Genomic DNA, 25,743 nt, shown 5'->3' with positions numbered 1-25,743 from the left:
TAGAATATTGTTAAAGACTCCAAGAAATGAGAAAACAGATGAACTCAAAGAGACATGGAAATTTCCACTTTATGTGAACTGCTGTAAAGTAATCAAAAACAGATTAACAATTTATATAGTTAACTTCAGTATTAAAAAACAATCTTAAGATCTTTAAAAAAAAATCAAATGAGCAGAATCAACAGAATTTATATATGACAATAATATAAAGACAAAGAATTCTGAAAGTTGTATATGCTAAAATCAATGCAATGATCACCCAAGATTTCAAAAGAACAATGATGATGAATATTATGCACCCCCAAAGAGAAACTGAGGAAGCAGAATAAGATGTATATTTGTAGACAACAATGAGGGAATTAGTTTTGTTTGACTATGCATATTTGTTATAAGGAATTTATATTTCTTTTCACTTTTTGGAGGAAAAATAGATGTCTATTAATCCCCCCTCCCAGAAAATTAAAATATAGAGAGACAATTGACTAGTAAGAAAAAATTTTGAGAGATATTACACTTGAAGAATTTTGTATTCACTATTATTAGTTTTGGTTGATTATTTTATATTGTTTCAAGAAATTTCTGGAAAAATTGAGAGTAATTTGTAAACATTTGTAATGTAAAAAAATCAATAAAACTTTAAAAAATCCACCTAATCTATTCAGTTGTTTCATTGATGTTTGCCTCTTCATGATCTTTCTCTCACTCTTTTTTTTGGCAGAGACATTGGAGTAGTCTGCCATTTTTTTCCTCCCTGTTTTACAAACGAGGAAAGTGAAGCAAATAGGGTTAAGTGTTTTGCCCAAGGCAAACCTATTAAGTGCCTGAGGTCAAATTTGTATTTAGGAAGATTCCCGATTTCAGACCCAGCATTCTATTTACTTTGCCCTCTGCCACAACACTGCACTACTGCTACTACTGCCAGCTAGCAGAATCAATTAACAATGCATTAAGTACCATGTTTCTGACACTATGCTAAGGAGTTAGAATAGAATAGAAATAGACAAAAATCAAATAATCTCTACTCTCAAAGAGCTAAATTTTTTAAAAGCTTATTTTTTAAATTTCTGAAATAAAGCGAGCATTTCCTTAATTATATAATAATAAAAAACAATGCTTTACACAGGAAACCACAAATTTATTACATACACTTGCTATTCCTTTTAAATATATAATAAAATTGCCATAAATTTTTGTGTTGTTTTCTCCTCCCCCTCTGCCCTAGGGATGGTTACAATTTTAAAACAGTTTGAAAAGTTCAGAATAAACATCTTCCAGATTCATTTAATATTCCATAATGTTAGCTTTTTTTTACACACATTCCTTCCAAACCCCCTAACATCTAGACTTTTGAAAAATTCTTTAATACAATTTGATGAGATCAAACTGATAACCAAAAAGAATACATGCAAAAAAATCAATACTAATAAGGAATTTTATTTATGCTATCATTAATGGATAATATTATCACTTATATCTACACCTCACTGAATTATGAACTTGTCCATTTTTTAAATGCAAAATTTATCTATAATAAAGATAACAGATTATGAGAACAAAACTGTTGGTGAACATCTCAAAATATGTAAATTTATATATTACTTAATTCAATACTTATTTCTCAAGGATTTTGGGGACATATATGTAATTGAATACACACCACCCTCTCCACAGAGGTTGCAGCCTCTACTTCTGGTTCTTTGTAACATTTTTTGATCAATAGAGCCTGGGTACACTTTTCAGAAGTATAAGGACAGCTCAGTATTTTCTTCCTCTTTGAACTTCAATCTGTTTTTCTAATATAAAAAGAATGTTTAATGCAGGAAAACAGTGACTATAGATCAAATCCCTTTACACCTTAGCAGAAATACCATTTTAGAAATAATGTTTGGCCACATTAGCCTCAGAATTTCATTTGGCTAGTCCTCATAACAATGCTAGTTTGCCAGAGAGCTGGTACTGAAAGTCTTTTCAGACGGGTGGTACCTGTCAGAGATAGCACTCTATTACCTGTGAGATGCTCCGGTCAAAAAATTCATCATAAAGGCCTCATTTCCAAAATATATAGAGAACTGACTCAAATTTATAAGAAATCAAGCCATTCTCCAATTGATAAATGGTCAAAGGATATGAACAGACAATTTTCAGAGGATGAGATTGAAACTATTACCACTCATATGAAAGAGTGTTCCAAATCATTATTGATCAGAGAAATGCAAATTAAGACAACTCTGAGATACCACTACACACCTGTCAGATTGGCTAAGATGACAGGAAAAAATAATGATGAATGTTGGAGGGGATGCGGGAAAACTGGGACACTAATGCATTGTTGGTGGAGTTGTGAACGAATCCAACCATTCTGGAGAGCAATCTGGAATTATGCCCAAAAAATTATCAAAATGTGCATATCCTTTGATCCAGCAGTGTTTCTATTGGGCTTATATCCCAAAGAAATACTAAAGAAGGGAAAGGGACCTGTATGTGCCAAAATGTTTGTAGCAGCCCTGTTTGTAGTGGTTAGAAACTGGAAAATGAATGGATGCCCATCAATTGGAGAATGGCTGGGTAAATTGTGGTATATGAATGTTATGGAATATTATTGTTCTGTAAGAAATGACCAGCAGGATGAATACAGAGAGGCTTGGAGAGACCTACATGAACTGATGCTAAGTGAAATGAGCAGAACCAGGAGATCATTATACACTTCGACAACGATATTGTATGAGGACATATTTTGATGGAAGTGGATTTCTTTGACAAAGAGACCTGAGTTTCAATTGATAAATGACGGACAAAAGCAGCTACACCCAAAGAAAGAACACTGGGAAACGAATGTGAACTATCTGCATTTTTGTTTTTCTTCCCGGATTATTTATACCTTCTGAATCCAATTCTCCCTACGCAACAAGAGAACTGTTCGGTTCTGCAAACATATATTGTATCTAGGATATACTGCAACATATCCAACATATAAAGGACTGCTTGCCATCTAGGGGAGGGGGTGGAGGGAGGGAGGGGAAAAAAAAAATCGGAACAGAAATGAGTGTCAATATAATGTAATTATTAAATAAAAAATTTAAAAACAAACAAAAAAAAAACAAAAAAAACAAAAAACAAAAAATTCATCATTGTCTCTAGCCTACCGAATGAGTCTTTCTAAACCATATGCTAAATTAGACCTCTGACAACAGATATACAACCTATATCACACTACACTGTCTCTATCCTTCAAGACTTTAGCTTGCTATAAAACCTGCCAGATCTTGTGCCAAGGCTTTTGAGGACAGACCTTCATGCCATGAGAAGACATCAGAGGAAGATTTTAGTGGAGTAACTTTAATTACTTGTATTGAAAAAATATTCATCTTGCACATTTCATCAGACAATGGTTATGTTTTGATTGATTTTATTGAACTGCTTTTTAAACTTTTCTTCAGGAATCACTCCCTGAGTAATGAAGGAAGAAGAGATATTCAGAAATGAGTGATACAGAGAAATAAAAAAACTTCATATTTAAGGCCAAAGGATTTAGACCTGGAAGTAACCTTGGATATCATCTAGTCCAGGAGTTCTTAAATCTTTGTGTTAATAATTCTTTTTGGCAGTCTGATGAAGATTATGGACCCCTTCCTAAAATAAAGTTTTTAAATGCATAAAATAAGCACACAGGATTAAAAAGAAAATCAAATATAATAAGTTGTCAAAATATTTTAAAAGTTTACTGACACAAACAAATGCCTTTCATTTTTGTAAATTACTAGACTTCTGGAGCATGATAGTGTTCACCACTTCCTTTCTCCAAGGTTTCTCTGCTGAATTTTCTTCTAACACTGATTTCATGTACCTTCTGATCTGAGGATTTTTTCATCCAGATGAAGTCTCCGGTAATTGTGTACTGCAATGCTCCCTTCTGTTCAATCATTACATTTTCTCACTTGACCTCTCAGCCCCCATGGATTTTTCCATCTCCATGTAGATGATTCCTATTTCTACATATGGCTCTAATATCTCCAGGACTCTAGTCTCATATCACCAACTGACTACTGGATATTTTAAACTGGGCCTGGGTTTGTTTTTCCTTTTTATTTTGTAAGCATCTAAACTAAATATGTCCACTCCCAAAAGCCATCAATTTTTTTCCATTTCCTCACTTTCACAACCTTAATGTTATTATTTTCAGAGTCTCCCTCTTACTTAATCCCACACATATAAGTAGACAAATCTTTTCATTTCTCTCTCCACAACGGCTCCAACCCACCCACCCAAAACACCTTATTTCAGTCCTTCATAACTTTTCCCTTGTACTACTGAAATAGCTTCCTAATCAGTCTCTGTCTCAAGTCTTAACTCCCTACATGCCATTCTCCACATGAATTCAAGTAATAGCATGTAAGAATTAAAAGTTCTGAAAACCCTGATTCGAATCTTGTATTGGACATTTGCTAGTTGTGTGACCATAGTGTGTGATGGAATCTCTCATCTTGAGTGTCCTCATCTGCAAAATGAGTATAACAGCATTTATCTTAAAAGGTTCTGTGAGAATTGAATAAAATAATGCACAAGGAGCCCTGCAAAAAATAGCACTTCTTGTAGCTATTAACATAGAAAGGATTCTAGCTTTCAATGTTTAAATTGCAGGACTCTTTCAAGTCCTCTTTACACTGACTGGGTTTTTTCCTAGTCTGTGATTCTGTGAGTCTGTTGATTTCTCTCAAAATATGATTGCTACCCCATCATGATTTGAGTTTCTGGATGATATTATGCCAGAAATCCAAGTTTTAGCAGACATTGCTCAGCTAAGAAGGCTCCCAAGTGTTTTAACTTCTCACTGTCAAAGCCTTCAACTTGACAATATTGAACAAGATGATCCAGGATTTAGGGAGGCTCACTGTAGCGTAGTTTAAGATCATCGGCAGATATTAGAGAATAAACTAAAAAAACTACTAGAAACAATTAACAACTTTAGTAAAGTTTCAGGATGCAAAATAAATCCACATAAATCATCAGCATTTCTACATGTTACCAACAAAATCCAGCAGCAAGAGATATTCCATTTAAAATAACTATAGATAATATAAACTATTTGGGACTGTACCTGCCAAGACAAAGTCAGCAACTATGAGCACAACTGCAAAACACAGTTTTATCTGACACAAATAAAGTCAGATCTAAATAATTAGAAGAATATCAAGTGCTCATGGGTAGGCTGAACTAATATAATGAAAATGACAACTCTATCCAAATTAATTACTTATTCAGTGCCATACCAATCAAACTGCCAAGAAATTACTTTACAGAGCTAGAAAAAATAATAACCAAGTTCAACAGGAAGAACAACAGGTCAAAAATTTCAAGGGAATCAACCAAAAAATGCAAATTAAGGTGGACTAGTTGTAATAGATCTAAAACTATATTATAAAGCAGCAGTCATTCAAAGCTATTTGGTACTGGTTAAGAAATAAAGAGTAATAAACCAATGGAATAGGTTAGGTTCACAAGACACAATAGTCAATGACTAGAGCTTGATAAAGCCAAAGACCCCAACTTCTAAGATAAGAACTTTTTCTTAGAAAAAGAAAAACTTTCTATTTCTATTTGAAATAGACACTATTTGACAAAATCACTGGTAAAATTAAAAATTAGTATGGCAGAAACTAGGCACTGATCAATAACTAATACCCTATATTAAGATAAGGTTGAAATGGGTTCATGATTTAATCATAAAGAGTGATATTGTAAGCAAATTAGGAGAACAAAGGATAGTCTACCTTTCAGATCTGTGGAAAAGGAATCTGTGGGCAAAAAAGAATTCAAATACATTATTGAATGCAGGATTATATTAAGTTAAAAAGTTTTTATACAAACAAAACCAATGCAGGCAAGATTCTGATAAAGGCCTCATTTCTAAAATATATAACTGATTCAAAATTTTTAAGAATACAAGCCATTCTCCAATTGATAAATGGTCAAAGGATATGAACAGACAATTTTCAGACAAATTAAAGCTATTTCTAGTCATATAAAAATGCTCTAAATCACTATTGATCAGAGAAATGCAAATTAAGACAACTCTGAGGTACTACTACGCACTCTCAAGATAGTTTTAAGATGATAGGAAAAGATAATGACGAATGTTGGAAGGGATTGGGAAACTGGGGCACAAATACATTGTTGGCAGAGTTGTGAATTGATACAATTATTCTGGAGAACAATCTGGAACTATGCCCAAAGAGCTATCAAACTGTGCATACCCTTTGACCTTGCAGTGTCTCTACTGGACTTATATCCCAAAGAGATCTTAAAGGAGGGAAAGGAACCCACATGTGCAAAAATGTTTGTACCAGCCCTTTTTGTAATGGCAAGAAAATGAAAACCAAGTGGATGTGCAGCAGTTGAGGAATGGCTAAATTTATGAATATTATGGAATATTATTGTTCTATAACAAATGATCAGCAGGATGATTTCAGAGAGGCCTGGGGAAACTTATATGAACTGATGTTGAGTGAAATGAGCAGAATCAGGAGATCATTATATATGCCAACAACAAGATTATATACAATGATCAATTCTGATGGATGTGGCTCTTATGTAATAGCAAGGTGATTCAGGCCAGTTCCAACGATCTTAGGATGAAGAGTCATTTGTACCCAGAGAAAGCACTGTGGGAACTGAGTGTAAATCACAAGATAGTATTTTCACCTTTTTTGTTATTCTTTGCTTGTTTTCTTTTTTTATCTGATTTTTCTTAAACAGCATGATAATTGTAGAAATATATATACAAAAATTGCACATATTTAACATATATTGGATTACTTGCTGTCTAAGGGAGGGAGAAAAAATTTGGAACACAAAGTTTTGCAAGGGTGAATGTTGAAAACTATGTATGCACATATTTTAAAAATAAAAAGCTAAAAAGAAAAAAAAAATCATCTCCAAGATGACAACCGGATGAAGAAAGCTAATTCATGACATAATGTGCTAAGGCTGAGAAGGATTGCAATGGGTATGAAATCCCAGATTCTTAAGTACTGATTAAGAATTAATATTAATAAAGGAAGAGGGGGAAGTCGAGAAGGTTTACAAACACCAAATCATCCTTTTTTTTTTTTTTAACTCTTTCATGTATATGTGTGGATATAAATCCATTAATCAAATCAAAAATCAAAAATTTTTTAAAAAAATTTAATGTTTATCACAATATTCTTTTTCCTAAGTTATGAGAGCATCTCTACTCATTAATATCCACAACAAGCCATTTGTAACCACTATAAGGATTACAAGCTAGCCAAATTAACTAAAGTATGAAGTCATTTTTCCCCCTTCTAATTATCCTGGATTCTGAAATACAACAAAGTTTCTTGTTGATAATCAAAATTAGTCCTCATGTGTTGGAGGACCTAAAATTTCACTGAATATATACTCCCAAGCTAAAGCTGATCAATCTTTTAAAAAGTTCATTTCAACCACTCCCAATTTCAACCTACAATGTTTTCTTCTTCCTGAATTTCCCTTATTCCAATCCCAAAATTTAAGTAAATCTTCATCATACACACTGAAGAGATTCTACATCTAATAACCACTACTGAACTTCCCCAACTCATCAATACTCTCCCCTCCAATATCCACCACTGCCCTAGGAACTACAGCAATATACTTTTCACAAATATATTCCAAGTGGTTACAATATATATGTGGGAATAAAGAGAAAGGAAACAATCATGTTGAAAGTTGCAGTCCTCCATTTCTTTCATGTCTGGTAGTAGTTGCAATTAGCTAGAAGACAGGGAGCAAAAAAACCTTAGCTAACAATCAAACAAATGGTGTAAAGAATGCTATTATTGTTTTATGAATACTGTGTCTTATATAACTAAGAGCTAAAAGTTTTGGTTCTACTTGTTTTATTCAAATGCTGTGCTCAAAATAAAATTCCATTATAGTTGGGCAATCTAAATCATAGCACGAATAGCATTCATCCTAAGAATCTAGCAATATAGATTACTATTAGGTATATATAGAATTTAACATTTGATGTCTAGAGTAATTTAGGGCTGGGCCCCATTTGAAGTTAATTGCAAACCAAGAAGTTGAAAAATCTTGACTTCAAATTATGTTGAAATTTATCAAATACAGAAATCAGAAAGTCTAATTTTTCTAGTAAAATGATTTAAACACTATCATCTGTCTACCAGAGTGACCAGAAGCTGGTACAGTGGAGAGTGTTGGATTTGCAAGTTCTGAGTTTAAATCCTATTGGTATGACCTTAGAACCCACATGGACCAGTTTCCTCACATTTAAAAAAGAGGTCTGGGTGTGACTCTTCTAGCTTCTAAATTTATCATTCTTTTCCTGTAATAACATGTTAAGTTTCTATTACTTGGAGCTATGGCTTAGAGATGGGCACTCAGTGTGCATTTTTGCACTACTAAGGATAGTCAATTTCCCACTTTTCAAGGGGCAAAAAGAAAAATAAACCAGGTCTAAGATAACATAATGCTATATATCTACTTATATCAATTTTTAGTGCCAGCACATCTCTTAGATTTAACATTACAACATTCTGTCATTAACTGGTTTACCGATTACGTAATCTAAGACCTTGAACTACATTTTAAATTTCCTTTTTAAAACAGTTCTGTCCTTATGAAGCTTATCATTTAAATGATAGGTTTTAAAAAAAATTATGATACAAAGAAATATATGATGAATGCCAAAAGTGAGAAAAGTGCTATGAAAGACCAAAAAAGTTATATAAATAGGAGGAAGATAAACATAATCCTGGACAAGGCATTGGTTTAAAATGTCACGAGTATCTTTTTAATTAATTTTTTTCCCCAGTAGAATTATTTTTCAAAATACATCTAAGGATAGTTTTCCACATTCTTTTTTTTTTTTTTTTTTTTTTTTTTAGGCTGAGGCAATTGGGATTAAGTGACTTGCCCAGCCTCACACAGCTAGGAAGTGTTAAATGTCTGAGGCCAGATTTGAACTGGGTCCTCCTGACTTCAGGGCTGGTGCTCTATCCACTACACCACCTAACTGCTCCAAGTTCATTTTTATAAGACTTTGTATTCTAAGTTTTTCTCCCTCCCTCCTTTATCTCCCTCTAACTCAAGATAGCAAGTCATTTGATAAAGATTATCAAGTATCAAAGTACAATCCTTTTGAACACATTTCCATTTTTGTCATGTTGTGCAAGAAAAATCAGACCCAAGGGGGGGAGGGGAAACTATGAGAAAGAAAAAACAAACAAGCAAAAAACAGTAAAAATATTATGCTTTGATTCACATTCAATCTCCACATTCTGGATGTTACTGGCATTTTCCATCCCAAATCTATTGAAATTGCTTTGAATCACCTCATTGTTGAGAACAGCCAAGTCCAACATAGTTGACTGTCACACAATCTTCTTGTTACCATGTGCAATGCTCTCCTGGTTTCACTCAGCTTTATGTTAGTCTTGACAGGCTTTTCTGAAATTAGCCTGCTCATTTTTTATAGAACAATAATATTCTATTATCTTCATATATCATTCTCAAATTGATGGGCATCCACTCAATTTCCAGTTTTTTTTATCATAAAACACAAAGAGAGGTGCTACAAATAATTTTTTGCATATATGGGACCTTTTCCTTTTTTAATTATCTGTTAGGGACACAAACCCAGTTATGAGACTGCTAGATCACAGGATATGCAGTTTTATAGCCCTTTGGGCATAGTTTCAAATTGCTCTCCAGAATTAATGGATCATTTCAAAACTCTTATCAACAAGGCAATAGTGTTCCAGTTTTCCCACATTCTCTTCAACATTTATCATTATCTTTTCCTGTCACCTTAGCTAATCTGAGATGTAAGATGGTACCTAAGAGTTGTCTTAATTTGCAAATCTAATCAAGACTATTAAATTCTAATCAAAAGCTAAGTTCACAGAACATTTTTTTTAGTCAACATAACTTGTGCTTTTACTCCCCAAACAATTATATATGTTATAAGTTCTGAAGCAGTAGCTGACGACACTAACATTACAATCCAAATGTTACCTAAAAATTTCTCAAATCATCCAGTATTTTTTATTTTTTTTTGGCTGAGGCAATTGGGATTAAGTGACCTGTCCAGGGTCACACAGTGAGGAAGTGTTAAGTGTCTGAGACCAAATTTGAATTCATGTCCTCCTGACTTCAGGGTTGGTGCTCTATCCACTGCATCACTCAGCTGCCCCCTCACCCAGTATTTCAAATCACTTAAAAAGTATAGTGGATAACTATGTAAAACACTAAGACTAAAAATTTATATTTACAAAAAAAAAAAAAAAAACACCCTAGAAAAAACATTAGAAAAGTTACTTGAAATTTTATTTAAGTTAAAATTCATGCAAAATGTAATCTCTCATCAAAATCTTGCTTATATACCAATAGTACCTTTGGTGCTTACCATTTTCTACTAGAGAACTAGCTTTCATCACTTATTCAAGACTTGGAACTAGAAGAAGCCCTAGATCAAATCAAATTCCTTCATTTTATAGATTAGGGAATTGAAACCTAGAAAAATTCAATAGAACTCGAATTGCCTTTGGAGGGTTATTTATCAGCTTGTTTGACCCTTTTAGAGCAGAGAGGATAATCTTTTTCATGTAACAGGTAAGGCATAAGTACTTGGTGAACTGAATTCATAGGAGTTAGTAATAAAGGTGATCACTACTCATCAGCTCTTATAGTGATACTTGATATGTGGTTGATGCATAGTATGGAAAAAGCACTGTCCTAGAAGAGACTTGCATTTGAATAATGACTATGGGTAGCACTTAACTTTTCTGCATCTCAATTACTTTCTATATTTAAAAAAGAAGTTAATAAAAGTACCAACTTATGTCCAAATGATATGAATAGTTGATTCCTGTTCAAATATATAGCTTATACCAGCACTGCTTTTTGGAAATTAATTTTGATGTATCTTGTTTTATCATCAGCCATTTCTGAAATATTCTCCCCCTTACTTTCAACTATATCCTACAAAAAAGAAAAAGAGCTAGAGCTAAGAAAAAACATTCATCATAGTACCCCCTCAACTTTGATTGTATACAGTTTACATATTGTGATCCTCCGAGTCTCTTAGCTTTCTGCTGAAAGAGGGAGCTTCAATTTTTGTTCTCCAGGACAATCACTCTGGTTCAGTTTCCTTTTAGTTTCAATTTACATTGAAGCCAATTAGGTGACTCCTTGGTTAGAGAGATGGCTGGGCTTGGAATCAGTAAGACCTGGGTTCAAATGTAGCTGTAGATACTTCCAACTATATGACTCTAGGCAAATCATCTAATCACTGTACCTCAGTTTCCTTATTGTAAAATGGAGATAATAATAATAACATCTATTTCCCTGGGTTGTTCTGAGGATCAAATAAGATATTTGTAAAGCACTTAATGAGCACAAGGCCTGGCATATAGTAGGCAAAATTCAATAAATAAATTCAAAATTGTTTCCTCCCCGTTTGGTTATATTTTCATTTATAGTGTGGAAGATATGTTTATAGTTTTTCTGGTTTTGCTGATTTCATTCTGTATGAGCTGCTAAAACTTTTCCCATCTTTTAGAGCGCCAATTTTCAAGTTGTAGAATCCTTATGAATATTCCATGTCCTAGGTGATCACAAAAGTACTAATATGCAGATCCAAGTATTGGATGAAATATACATCCATTATGACCATCCTTCCTTTCAAGGAATTTGAATGGAAAATTGGAATTCTACAGAAAAGTTTGAAATTATTGCTATAGAAAAAAATGTAGTTGGGTTCATTTAAATTTTAGTCTCAATTTATCTCTTTTGATTATTCCACAAATTTTAGTAGAATACATAAGAGTAAAAATTATCCCACAAATTGCTTTACTTACCATATCCCTTTTGACTGTCAAAATGATTGCACATTCAATGCAGGTTCTGAAGCTGAGATGCAACAAAATATGGATTGTCTAATGTCTGGGTTAATTTTGGCCTAATAATTAATGACCAAAAAATACATGGGTTACACAAGCCAGCACCATACTATGTGTGGAATCATAAGTTACAGCAAATAGAGATTTTTGAATACTCTAAGTTCGCTTACCTTGGCAGTTCAGTGTTTGAGAATCTCCAAAGTAGGGGAGAGAAGAGTAATATTTGGCTATCAAACTGAAGGCCCACAAAGCCATTGTGCTAACCTCATTTTTGTATGCCTATGAAACCTGGAGAGTTTATAAAGCACCATGCTAGAAAACTGAACGGCTTCTATATGAATATTCTAAGGAAAATTCTGAAGATCATCTGGGCAGGATAAGGTACCACACACTGAAGAGCTTTCTTAAATTAGGCTGCCAAGCATTTAAACTCTACTGCACTCTGATGGGCTGGTTGCACTGTTTGAATGTCAAATGCATGCCTGCCTAAAACTATTTTACAGAGACTTACACAAGTCAAGTGCTCACATTGTAATTAGGAAAAAAAATGATACAAGTATACTCTCTTAAAGTCTCTTTTAAAACTTTGGAATTGCTTGCATGACATGGGACACATTGGCACAGGACCGCCAAGCATGACATGCTTCAGAGAAGGTGCTGTGCTCTATGGGCAAAATAGGATTGAATTAGCTAAAAAGAAATATGAGATGTACAAATTTAGAAAATGTACTCCAAATGTTCACATGGCCTAATTGTGCCCAACCTGTAGTAAAGCATTCTGAGCTCATGTTGGTCTGATCAGCCACACTGTAACTTGACTAACATAGTGATGTCATTTTGGTCCTTTTTGAGAAAGAACAACCACCTTATCTCATTTGATCTGCACAACACAATCCTGTAAGGTATAAAGTAAGCAATAGTCTGCGTTGCTAACTCCCATTTTACATAATGGGAAATTGATGCTGAAAAAGGTTAAATGACTTGCCCAATTCTCTCAAAGGCAGAATATTAAACTCAGGTTTTCCTATCTCAAAGTCTAATACTCTATCCACTAAGCCACATGTCCTCCTAAAAATTGATAAATGCCAAATAATACTTACATTTACATAGCACTTCTGAGGTTTACAAAGTAGTTTCCTCCCAAGAACTCTAAAAGTAGACTGTATGAGTACCACCCATTCTAGAGCTGAGAAAATAAGCTCAGGGACAGTTAAGTGACTTGCTATGATCACAAAGATATGAATTGATAATGGTCTATCCCCAAGTCCAGGAATTTACCAATAACCAGGTCTCTCTCCTGGAAAACACATTTTAAAGACATCAACTGCTCTCAAGAAATAGTCCTAATGGTTTGATAAGAGATTTTAGAAGATGTACTTGCAAATCTATTGTTATACTAAAATGAGTGAAACCATTACAACATTCTCTTCTAAATGAGATGAGGAAGAAGTTATCAAATACAACCAAAGGCACTAAGGGCTGATTGAAGGTCTTTGGCAAAGGGCCTAGTGTAACTTCTTGCAAATGGATAATACTAAGAAATTGCTTTTATGTTAAGAAATTTTAAGTTTGTTATTTCATATGAAATTCAAAATATTGATATACAAAAGTCCAAAGTATTTGGATCTTGGTATGCAAAAAACGAAAAAAAAACTAAAAACTTGGTAAATAAAGTTAAAACAAGAACTTATTTAGTAATTATGATATTCCTAACAAAGTGAATATACCATGTAAGTTAGGAAGAGAAGGATTAAAATTCCATTTATGAAACATTGATGACCCTAACAAAAGACAATCATTGCATCCTGGCAAATTTCTAGTAACAAAACAGATGCCTAAAGACTGCATCAAAAGAGGAAATTTCATCCAAGGCCTTTTATGCAAATTACTCTTGCAACCTCATCTCTGAACCTCCATTCTGAAAAAGAATCTATCCTTCCTCATACCAGCTACACTTCACTCTATGGCCTCTGCCATCATCCTTCAGCTGCTTTTTTTTTGCCATTAGTTTATTCCTCCTAAAGCCTCCATTTCAAGGACAGATCAATGCTTCACATGGATTTCTCTCACCACGTTCCTAAATAATGATCCACACATTTCAACTGTTTTATGTTATCTTCCTTCATTAGAATGTAAGCTCCTTGAAGGTAGAGGCTGTCTTTCTTTTTGCTTATATTTGTATTCAATTATTTTAGCAGTTATCTGGTACATAAGAAGTCCTTAATAAATGCTTCTTGATTTTAATACCTAGACATTACAAGTCTGGAACAACAACAACAAAAAATTTTATATACATGGCATATTGTCTCCTATCTACATACATACATGCATGTATCTATTTCCCTTCCTAGTACTGTGGTAGGTACTAGAGATGAGAGTAAAGGAAGAGACAGCATATAGTGGTAGAGACCCATTAGATACTTGCCATCTTTTTGAGAAGAGATATATATATATGTATATATATCTCAAATACATAAGACACAATTCTACACTAAACTTTTATAGAGACGGTATGGGAAACTCCACATATCCAGAATAGAACTCAACATCTTTCCCTTTAGATCCACCCATTTCCCCTATTTCTGTAAAGGGTGCTATCATCAAGGTAAGACGATATACTGCTGAGGATGCATGAGGATAGATTACTGATTGATCTTAGACAACAGATTCTTGCACACCCCAAAATCAATCACCAAATTTGTCACACATCTCCATAACATCTCCCACATTGTCCCTTCTCTCCACTTTCATCACATCCATTCCTCTTAATTATACTCCTATCTCCAGATAATAGTTTCTTAGGTAGTTTCACTTCTTTCTAATTTATCTACAGTGGCCAAAATAAATATTCTCAATCTGACTTCTGTTGTCAAATAAACTCCAACGGTTTCTATTTGCTTCTAAGATGAAATATAAATTGTTGTTTCTTACGTAAAGGAATTTGCAACCTGGCTTCAGTGGACCTACTATTCATATCATAAATTACTCTCCTTCATGCACTCTTTGTTCTTGGTAAACTGACCTACATGTTCCTTCATATGCAACATTCTGTCCCTTCCCCTGTGCCCCACATTTGCCTCCTCTGTACCTCTGTGAATTTCTAGTTTCCCTCAAAGTATGAGATCTTTTTAGATATTTTTCTAACCCTAAGGCTTCCCTCCAAATTACCTTGTATTTATTTTGTATGTCCACACTTATACTCATTGAAGATAAAGCACCTTGAAGGCAGGATTGTTTATTTCTTGTCTTTCTAGCAGTGTCCATGACATATTAAGCACTTATCACTGGCTGTCTCCTCCTCCATACCTGTCAACTGCTTCTACAATCAAAGCTATTGAAGACCACACAAAACATTCTCCTCACCAAATTGTCTGACATTGTTAAATGACATTAGAAATGAATATTGTTTATAAGTGGGGGGAAAATATTAAAGATAAAGATGTATTATTTTCTGCTTGGCAGCTGAAGCCCAAGAACCATGAGGCCTTTCCATCTGCTTTGCATAAGAAACCTATTGGGGCTGTTTCTCCAACAGAGCGTAAGTTCCTTGAGAGCAGACTGTGTAGAACTCAACATATTGCTTTTTGTACATAAGAAGCACTAAATAAATATTTTTTCATTAATTTATTCATCAGTTTGGAAGAATTCATCTCATTTGAACTATGAGGTTTTGTGTTATTGTTGTTGTTGTTGTTTTTGCTGAGGCAATTAGGGTTAAGTGACTTGCCCAGGGTCATACAGCTGGAAAGTATTGTGTCCAAGGCCAAATTTGAACTCAGGTCCCCTTGACTTCAGGTCTAGTGCTCTATCCACTGTGCCATCTAGCTACCCTTGCTACACAATCTGAAATTGTAGTATCTTTACTGATTTGATATATTTCAAACCATGAATTCTTGTAGGTTTTCCTCTACTTAAAAAATGTTGGTGCGATGACACTAAGTTGAGGACCTTTATTCCAAATTCAAATACAACTTGGCATTTGGGGAAATTACAAATTTATACCACTTCATTATAAACAAATAATCGAATCTGAACATCCCACTATAAGAATTTTCAAATTTTTCATTTTCTAGCAGCATGCCCAGATAAAGTACATAAATTTTAAAAGTTGTAGTAGGTCTAATGTGCTAATTCATAAATGAAAATGAGAAATTATAAACAATTAAAAAAAGAAAAAGAAAAAAAGATTTTAGCCAAGTAATTTAAGCCAGTTTCCTTATTTGTAAAATGAAGGGATTGAACACATACTCAATCTTAAGTTCCCTTCTACTTTATCTACATCTATGAATACTACACTCATTCATCAAACAGCCAAGGTCAATACATGGTAATGACTTTAACTGAGGTGACAGCTAGATGGCGCAGTGGATGGTGTGCCAGGTCTGAAGTCTAATTTCAAATCAGGTTCTAGACACAAGTTGTGTGACCCTGGGCAAGTCATTTAATCCTGATTGCTTCAGTTTCCTCACCGTAAAATGAGCTGATGAAGGAAATGGCAAACCACTTCAGTATCTTTGCTAAACAGTGTCAGTCTGAATGACAAGAAACTACTGAAGAAACAACATTCTTCCTCACTCCTTTATTCTCTAATATAAACTCTTTGAAAGCAGGGACTTCTGCTGTATATGAATACACATCTCAATAATGATAAATTTAAAATTTTATTTTCATTTATCTTTAACAACTTTAAAAAATAAGGCTCAAGGTGAAAAATTCTTTACATATTTCAATAACAACAAAAAAATAGAGTTCATTAGTGGTCAACTTAGTATTTTTTTCCATAAACACTTTGTATCTCTATTGCAACACTCATATTCTTCTAAACACTATAGGTACTTTTCTACTTAAAAGTCTATCTAAAGCATTATTAGGTTCATATTGATAGGCAGAAAATATATCACAGTGCCTTAATATTTTCTAAACTACAAAATTTTATCTTTCCCTAAACCTTGTATATAATCTCTAACCATCTGACGTACAAGTCCACAACTAGGGAAGTAATCTTTTAAAATAGAGAACATGGGAGAATAGAAAAGTACGGAACTACTGCTACATAAAAACAAAATAAAAGATTTTATGTTTATTGTCGGTCCAGGGAGTGCCTACATCTTCCCGAGTTTTGCTCTGTCATTCTACTTTTACTCTAGTTCATTAAACACAACTTCCCAAAGTTGGGGATATACATAGTATAGAAAAAGGCATTAGGGCTCATTACCCCGACCTCCGATGAGTCCATTTGGGCCAACATTTTGTTTCACTGGCCTAAATCCCAGTCCTATCTGCCAGTGGGCACAACTACCAGAGTATTCATCCTGGGAGAGCATCCATTTCCCTTCCAACATGGAAGGCTGGCGGGGTGGGCACTGCTAGCTCAGACGCTTAACGTGTCTTCCACGTGTCTTCCTCCTCAGTGGGCACCTTCTAAATATACATACTGAAACTGCACCTCTTCTGGCTCTCTGCTCGCCAAAGCTAGAATTCGTCTTCACACAACTTCCTCTTACCACCATGACATCCCATTCCAGTGTCAATGCCTGCACATGTCAGCTAGGCCTAGGAAGACGCTCAGGGGTCACAAGGGCCCACAAGATCGGCAGTGGCATGCCTCGTCGGCTCTCTTTGTCCACTCCTTGCCACCGGCCTTACCGGTCCGAGTGTCGGCTCCACCTATGGCCCAAGTTCACGTCCATGTCCAATTCCACCCCGTGATGTCCCCGTTTGGGAAACCCGCTCAACTCGGAAAGCCGGAGTCTGCGCTTCTACTCCCGGGCCCCGGCGCACAGGATCTACTAGGATCGGGGTCCCAGGTTCCCACCCTCGCTCAATGCCCCGTGTCTCACCTTGGGCTTCTCGGCCAGTCTCTTCCGGTTCTTCTTCCTCGAATCCTCGCTCTTGAGGCTCTTCAGAAGGGTTCCGTCCTCCGGGGCCGGAGCCGGAGCCGGAGCCGGAGCCGTTGCCTCCTCCCGCCGGCGGGGCGGGCTCCTCCGCCTCTGGCGGGCCCCGGCGCACGCCGCGGCCCATCCCAATCCAAGCAGGAGCAGCAGCAGCAGCCCGAGCGCAGCCGTGCCCAGCAGGATCACCCAAGCCGGATAGCTGTACGGCTCCAGTCCCAGGTCAAGGCCCAGCTCGGTGCGCAGCAGGTAGAGGCCGGCCGACAGCAGCTCCCGCAGCGGGGCCGAGCCCTCCTCGGCCTGCTGGGCCAGCGCGTCCAGCCAGCTCCGCGCCGCTTCCGCGGCCATCTTCCCTCGGGGGTCCGGGGCCCCGCGCGAGGAGCCGCCGGGGAACGAGGACGCACGAGGTGGCCGAGGAGCCGCGGGCAGCGAGGGAAACAGAGAGGGAGCAAGAGGCGGCTGGCAAGCGCTCCGCTCAGGCCGACCTCATCGCGGCCACAGCCGCCGGGGGGACAGGGCTGCTCCCGGGTCCCCCAGGCAGCCTCACTCACTCGCCGCCAAGAGGAGGAGGAGAAGGGAGAAGAGGAGGAGAAAGAGGAGGAGCAGAGGGGAGAGCAGGCAGCCTCTCCAGGGGCCACCGCTAAGCGGCGTGTCGGCGCCGGCGCCAGGGACCAGGCCTCCTCCCGCGGCTGAACAATGGCGGCTCGAGAGAGCGGCGGGGCGCGCCGCGTAGGGCTAGGGGCGGGGCGAGGCCGGCAGGGTGGGGAGGAGAAAGGGAAAGGCGGGTCGAGACGGAAGAGTATGCGAGTCACGTGGGACTGGGTGGTGGGCGGAGCTAAGCGTCAGCGCGCGAGTCCCACGTTCTGGTCACAGAATGGCCTTGCCCTTTCCTTTGGTCCTCTAGGATTTGGGGGATTGGGGAGTGCGCAGGTGAAAGGGAGAGGGAGAGATTTCGCCAAGTCGGGGGCCGCAATGCAGCATGGGGTGACCCTGTTTTCGTTGGATCCCGGGAAAGAGGTGCCCATGAGAGAGACTGGGAAAGCACCGAGGAAGTCGAAAACCAGGGTAGAGGTGGAAGGGGCGGAGTCTAAATCGAGGGGGAACCCCCAATTTGGAGGTGTTCTTATTAAAAATGATTTTTAATTCTCTTCCGGCCCCCAAACTACAACACCAACCCCTTCCTCCCCAGCCTAGCCGTAGGTCGGAGACTCACGTTTTACAAACTCGAAAATTGGGTTAAAGTTATTTCTCTGCTGTCATTCATTACTTAAGGCTATCATGAAATCGGACTGTTTGTCCTTATTCTGTAACTCTTCATTCAGTTCCTGTAATTCAGAAATGCAAAGACATGTGATTTTACTGATAAGTACCAAGAAAAAGGCTTCAAATATCATCCCGACCTTCGATGGTCCTTTCAATTTAACAACAAACTTTATCGAACATTTTAGAACTAGAAGGGACTTTAAGAATAAATAGTCTGTCCCCCTTCCCCTCCTCGTTTTGCAGATCAAGAAATTGAAGATTATAGATAGAAGATCTGTTCAAGGTCACAGAGAATTGTCTTCGTTAAAATAACTTAGTCACTTAACTAAAAAAGTTCTTAACTAAAGGGCACAACCTTTCACACAAGGTTTCTTCATTTTTATAATGAGAAAGTTGGACAAGAAAGCCTCTGAGCACTCTTACAGTTTGATCTGTAGTACAAATTCGATAGTACAAAACCAATATAGAGAGGCAATTGCAGAATCAGAAAGATCTAGGTTAAAATTCTGCCTCTGACATATTAGCTTCTTTTCCCCTAATTATCCAGGCAACTTTGGAGGCTTAAAAACTTGAATTGGTCAAACGGTAAACATTAAGTGCCTACTAAGTGCTAGGCTTTGTGCTCAGTGCTGTGGATATTATTGTTTTCTTAAAAGTGCCTTTCTCTCTTGGAGCTTACTATCTAAGGAAGGAAGATAACACACTAAAAGGAAATGGAGGAGGGAAGTGGCAATTTACAGTTCTCCATATCAATGAAAATACAGATCCTCCCCCCCAAAAAACCCAAAACCCTTCCTTTTATAAAATGAGTTTAAAATTATTTTCATGTATTGAGTATAACTTGAGAGGTAATTTTAAGATAGAAATTAATTACCCTATCAATTCTTCCCCTACTTGCTATAAAATGTATAAAACATTTTCATCATTCTCATCAGCATGAGAGCTAGCATGAATGGATGATTCAATGAATGAATGAAATCTGTAATCACTATGTATCATGTATTAGGGAGGGCATGTACTCTTATGAGGGAAGCCATTCTAATGGAGACAATACATATGGAAGGCTTGAACTGCAAGTCAGAAAAGTCTGGTCCTTAGGGTACAATTTCTTTAATGTTATTATTTTAATGTCACTATTCCCAGAACTCTTGGATTCAGGGTCCTGGACTGTGCCTATCAAGGTCTGGTTAGATTTAATATTTAACCTGCATGGCATATGTGAAGTGGATTAAGTGGAGGATCATTTTAGGCTTGAAAAATAGGAATGATATTAATAAACATTGAATAGCAAGTGTTTAGGGATATATTGACCTACTTTACAGAAATGTTCTGATGGATGTTTGTGATTAAATAAATGGAAGGGAGTAGGACGAAATGATAAATAATAAAAACAGTAGAGTTTTGCTAGGCTTATAATTAAGGACAACAAATTACAAGGCAAAAAAGATTAGATATTATTGAAGATTGCTTCTCCAATTCTAATTTCTCTAATTCTGAAATATTGTCAGTTCCACAACTTTAACTTTGTACTTGGGAAATATAAAGCATTTTGACACTAGAGCTAGCATTTCTACTTCCAGTCTTTCCCCTTTGGATCCATCTAGTCTGAAAATAATGTTCCAAATGTGCCAATCATAGGCTCTTATATCTAGACAAAGGTGACCTGAATCTAACCTCCTAGTTAAAGATTAAATCATTTGCCCATGGCCAATGGATAATAAGTGGCAAAGACAAGATTTGAACTCAGATTCTTTTCTTCAAGGGGAAGAAGTTAGGTGTTATCAGTATTCCCATTTTACAGTTGAAGAAACAGACAAAGATTGGTGATTAGGACCTGAATTAGGGTAGCATTTTTATGCCTGAGAAGGAAATTGAGAGAGATTGTGGAAATAGGAATAAGATTTTGCAACTAATTTTTATGTGTGGCATAAATGAAAAATTTAGGATAACCCTGAGGTTGCAAACATGGGAGACTGGAAGTGTAGTTATAGTTTGGAAGGAATACAGGGACAGCAGTTTCGACTGAAAGATGAATTCAAAAGCTACATTGGGTGGGGGGTAATTAGAGTGAGATCCTAGATTGAACTCCCCAATATCTCCACTATTAAAACTAAAGGTCCAACTGAATATCCTGTCTTTTCCTTGAAGTCTGCCCTTATCCCCCAGGTTTAATAGTAACTTGCATTTACATAGCTTTTTAAGGCTATAAAAATACTTTCCTCACAATAGCCTTTTGAGTAGATAGTTGAATGAAGAATTAAGCCCATGGTCATACATCTAAGAAGAGGTAGTTTGGTGATGTACTGGAAAGATTTGGTATTCTTCAGGAACTGAATTTAATTCAAACAGATGCTACTTTCTTGTGATGAGAAACCAGGTAAAAACCCAAATCTTCTGTCTCCAAATTCAGCATTGTTTCTGCTACATTATGCTACCACTTAAAATGATCCTTCTCTGACTGGCGTGAGACTGGAATAAGATATTGAATGTGAAGCCATTTGCAAACTTTGAAGGCCCATACGTCATTACTCACCTACTTTATTAAAAAGAACTTTTTAAACATCTCCCCCCACTTCTTTGTAGAGATAGGAGGTCTGCAGATGTGAAACATTTCATATATTTTCTTGTTTTTTCAATGAGTTATTTCATATTTTTAATATTAAAGGAATAATTGATGAATATTGATAATATTATAGGGATAATTGATTGGAAAAGTAACAAATTCTGTTTACTACACCTAACTGTATTATCATCCAGCCCATCTTTCTTGTTTACAGGGATATTCCAAAAAAAAATTTGTTAAATGCCTTGTTGAAATCCAGATATATAAGCACACATTCCTGTGATTTCCCAAGAAATGGAGTTAATCTGGCATGCCTTGTTTTTAAAGAACCTAGTTCAAGGTGTTTAAATCTCTTCCCTTTCTAAGCATTCACAAATAAGCACTTCTAGAATTTAACCAGAAATTGAAACCAAAGCTTATCACAAAACTATGAAGACTCTACCTTATTCCATTTTTAAACTACCAAGACCATATTTGTCTGACCCTTAACCTGTGGTACTTCTTCTATAAGCTATAATTCTGTGTAGAAGATTCAGCCTTTGCTGTTTGCTTCATCACTTTCATATGAAGTCATTTTTACTCATAAGCTGGTTACCTAGTGTGATAGATTAACGTTGAGATAATTGGTTTTCAATATTTTCTGTGGAAAGATCCTCTGATGAGCTTTACAAAACTATCTTGTGTTCAGTCATTGAAACTACCAGTCTAGGTAGTTCTGGAAGTGACCTGCATCCTATTCTCTTACCACCCTGTTCTATTGTCAGCACAGCAAGCAGCCCATGCTCTCGGTGGGGAGAAGGTAATAGTTAATGTTTTCCTTTGGCTGCTGTTATTGGGCGTTAGAAAGAGAGCTACTGCTATTTGAGTCTGTGATTCTGGAACATACTTACTAGACTTCAGAGGAATAGCAAGCCATGTGGCTGGATGTTATTTGAGGGGCACATGGAAGCACTGCCAGCCTCAGAATATCTCTTGCACTAGCCTCATAATACCTATGCCCTTGTCAAGCATATGAACTATTGCAACTGAAAAAAAAAAAAAAAAAGGAAATGCTTTGAGGCTCTTAGACACAGATGCCCCACAGTAACGAAAGTTGGCTACGTTTGGCAGTTAACTGCCATGTCATTCCAGGCATCTGAGCTGCTGGTACTGAGTAGAGCCCAGCTAGAGGGCTCCTGGAGCACATTCTCATTAGCACACCTGTCAGCCTGGGCCTATAAATACCAGCATCAGGAGCTCCTCTGATGCTGTTCCCTTTTTTTCAGTCTTGCTAAGGGAGGTTCTTACAAAAGACAGAATTCCATGTCCCTCAGACAACTCTCTACGTGAAGTGTCTGGGATCTCTCCTCCAAATGGCAGTTGTTATGATACACTGGAAATAATACTGGCTATTGCCAAAGGAGCTGAGTTTTAAAAAAAAAAAGACCTGAAGCTTATTACTTGTGTGACTGGCCAATTGCTTAACTTCCTTGAACTTGACCTTCAGTTTCTTCTGCTAAAAAAATGAATGGATTGGACAAGATGGCTTCTAACATCCCTGTTAGCTCAAGATCTATGTGCCTATCAGAAGGTTTGAATTAGAATATTACTATCTACTATGATTTTGGAAGTGTCAACCGAGTACTCTGAACCTATCTCTTCATTTGAAAAATAAGTGAGGTGGACTAGCATATGAAGGGTTGTCAGTGGGAAATTATTCTTGGACACAGGAGGCTAAACTAGAAGCAATAGGTGGAATTTGCAAAGAAGACAATTTTACGTTTTGATGTCAGAAAAAAACTTTCAGTTATTTGGAGTTTCCTAAGGTGGATGGGTTACCTTGAGAAATGGTGCCTTCTCTTATCTTGGAGATTCTTGAGCAAAGGCAGCTTAACAATTTGCTGGATATGTTACACCAAAGATTCCTTTTGTGTATAGATTGGACTAGAAGACCAATGAGGGAGAATTTACAATTCTTAAATCCTGTAATTATGTGACTAAACTAAACTTAACATTTCTTCCAGTTCTGAGTCCTGTAATCTTACAGAGAGACATTTCTTTCTATGAATTTGAGGGACTTTCTCTGGATCCGTCCATTCACAATTGGTATAGAGAAAAGGTGAACTTTGTCAAAGATAACATCCACTGATATAGATCTTGAGATGTCAGAAGCAGGATTTGTACCCAGATCTTCCTGTTTGTGATCCCAGAAATTTATCTGCTCTACCATGGTTGCCTCCAGAGGAAAAGACCTAGAGAAGGAAAAAGAGTCAAAGGCAGAAACTTAGGGGATACCCACTTTAAACAACAGAAAGAAGGAAATAATTATTTAAGTGCCTAAGAAGATGAAGGTCCTGGAAAAGAGAAAGAGGAAAGGTAAGCTGAAAAGATAAGCAGAGAACCAGGATAATGTGATCTCTGGGTGAAGCTGAGAGAAAAGATCCAGGAAGAAGGAATGAAGTGTCAAATGCTTCAAAGAAATCCCAGAGGATGAGATCTTAAAGGGGACCATTGAATTTGTTGATTACCAGTTCTCTGAAAGAATAGCTATAGTAGGATGGTGGTAGGGAGAATCCAGAGCAGAAGGGGTTAGGGAGAGATTGAGGTGAGGACATAGAAACAATAAATGAAAACTTCCCAAAAAGCTTCACTCAGAAGGAGAAGAGAGATGGAATGGTAGCTGATGGGACAGAAAAGGAAATTTTTTTTAAGGATTGAGGAAATATGAACATATCTGTAGAAATATGCTAAGGATGCAAGAAAGAAGGAGTGATTGGAGAGGAAGAGGGAGAAGGAGAGATTTCTAGGAAAAAAGATTCTGGAGGAGGTAGTGGAATCAAGTGCATAAGTACAAGGATTATCTTGAATTCTAGGTTTTAGAACTGGGGGGGGGGTATAATTTCAGGAATGAATACAAAATAGATTTTCAACTTTTCCTGTAGAGAAGAAAACAAGGCAGTGATAAGATTTTATAGAAGAATTTGAAGATCTTGTTGAGGTCATGCCCCCTAAATTCTGTAGTGAAAAAATAATTTTAACATCTTACTAAGAATTGAAAACAATGCTCCTTGTAACAGTTTTAGAAGTCAATATATTAAATCTTTTCCTTTCTAAAAACTCTGCTGTATGCATGATGAAATTTTACCTTGAATGTGTTATTTAATGGCACATACTATGATTTTTAAATTTAGTTCTTATTTGTAATAGTAGTAGAGATGGATAATGGCAGACCTTTAATGAACCAGATACTGGAGACCTACATTTATAAAGTCAAGCTCATTTTTAATGATGCTACTTTATCTCACCAAAAAAAGGACACTTTAAATCTTGGGCAAAGGTTTCCTTGCCTATTTATCTTTTCATAACCTTTCTATGGACTTACTCATAATTCCTAATAAAAGAAGTTTCTACATTAAATATGCCTTATAGAACTGTGAGACAGTTTAAAAAAAGGAGGGGGGGGTGTCTTGATTTCACAAAGATTTTTGCATTAATTAACTATGTAACCTGGGGCAAGTCATTTAATTTCCTAAGGATTATCTCCTCATTTGTAAAGTAAGGAGTTTAGAAGAATTGATTTTTGAGTTCCTTTTGAATTGTAAAAATATGTTTCTGTTTCATAAAGCACAATGGTCAAAAATTACAGACTGTCTACAAGCATTAGATTGTACAAGATTGTAGTTAGTATTACTAGGCAAGGCTTGTTTAAATCATATGTTATGTGAGGTGCTCATTCACATCTGTATCTACATTCTCACCATAAAGCAGAGCCCAGAACTGAGAGGTAAAATTTGAGATGCCCTAGTTTATTATCACAAAAATATTCATCCAGGAGGGGAAACTCTTCAGAGTTTCTGGCCAAAACAGAAAACTGCTGTTTATAAGCATCAAAAGCTAAACAACAAGCAACATTAGTCTGGTGACTATTATTGGCTATTCAATGAAAACCAAAGTGATTTCAGTTTCACGACTTAGTTTAGTAGTAATGACGAGGGGAGTCCCAAAACTCTCTTTCTCTCTCTCTGACTCTGGGGGTGAGCCATGAGGTTAAAGCACTTGAGAAGCTCATTGAAGGAAAGATTCTCCTTGAACCCTGCCTCTGAGAAAGACCCACACCAGGGAA

At 36.6% G+C, this 25,743-nt stretch overlaps 1 protein-coding gene across 5 annotated transcripts in view; it reads right to left on the bottom strand.

The window, feature by feature from the left end:
• The window catches only part of MTDH (metadherin), a 67,065-nt gene extending 48,802 nt beyond the window's left edge, over positions 1-18,263 (bottom strand). For all 5 annotated transcript variants that reach the window (XM_051970893.1, XM_051970895.1, XM_051970896.1 and 2 more), the window contains exon 1: positions 17,765-18,263. In XM_051970893.1, coding sequence (XP_051826853.1) covers positions 17,765-18,163 — 399 coding nt within the window. In that variant the 5' untranslated portion in view covers positions 18,164-18,263. The remainder of the gene's footprint in view (positions 1-17,764) is intronic.
• Between the last annotated feature and the right edge of the window lie 7,480 nt (positions 18,264-25,743).

Source organism: Antechinus flavipes, chromosome 1, assembly GCF_016432865.1.
Source record: "Antechinus flavipes isolate AdamAnt ecotype Samford, QLD, Australia chromosome 1, AdamAnt_v2, whole genome shotgun sequence".
Lineage (NCBI taxonomy): Eukaryota > Metazoa > Chordata > Mammalia > Dasyuromorphia > Dasyuridae > Antechinus > Antechinus flavipes.
Note: the sequence above shows the minus strand (reverse complement) of the source record. Positions and strands in the feature narration are given on the sequence as shown.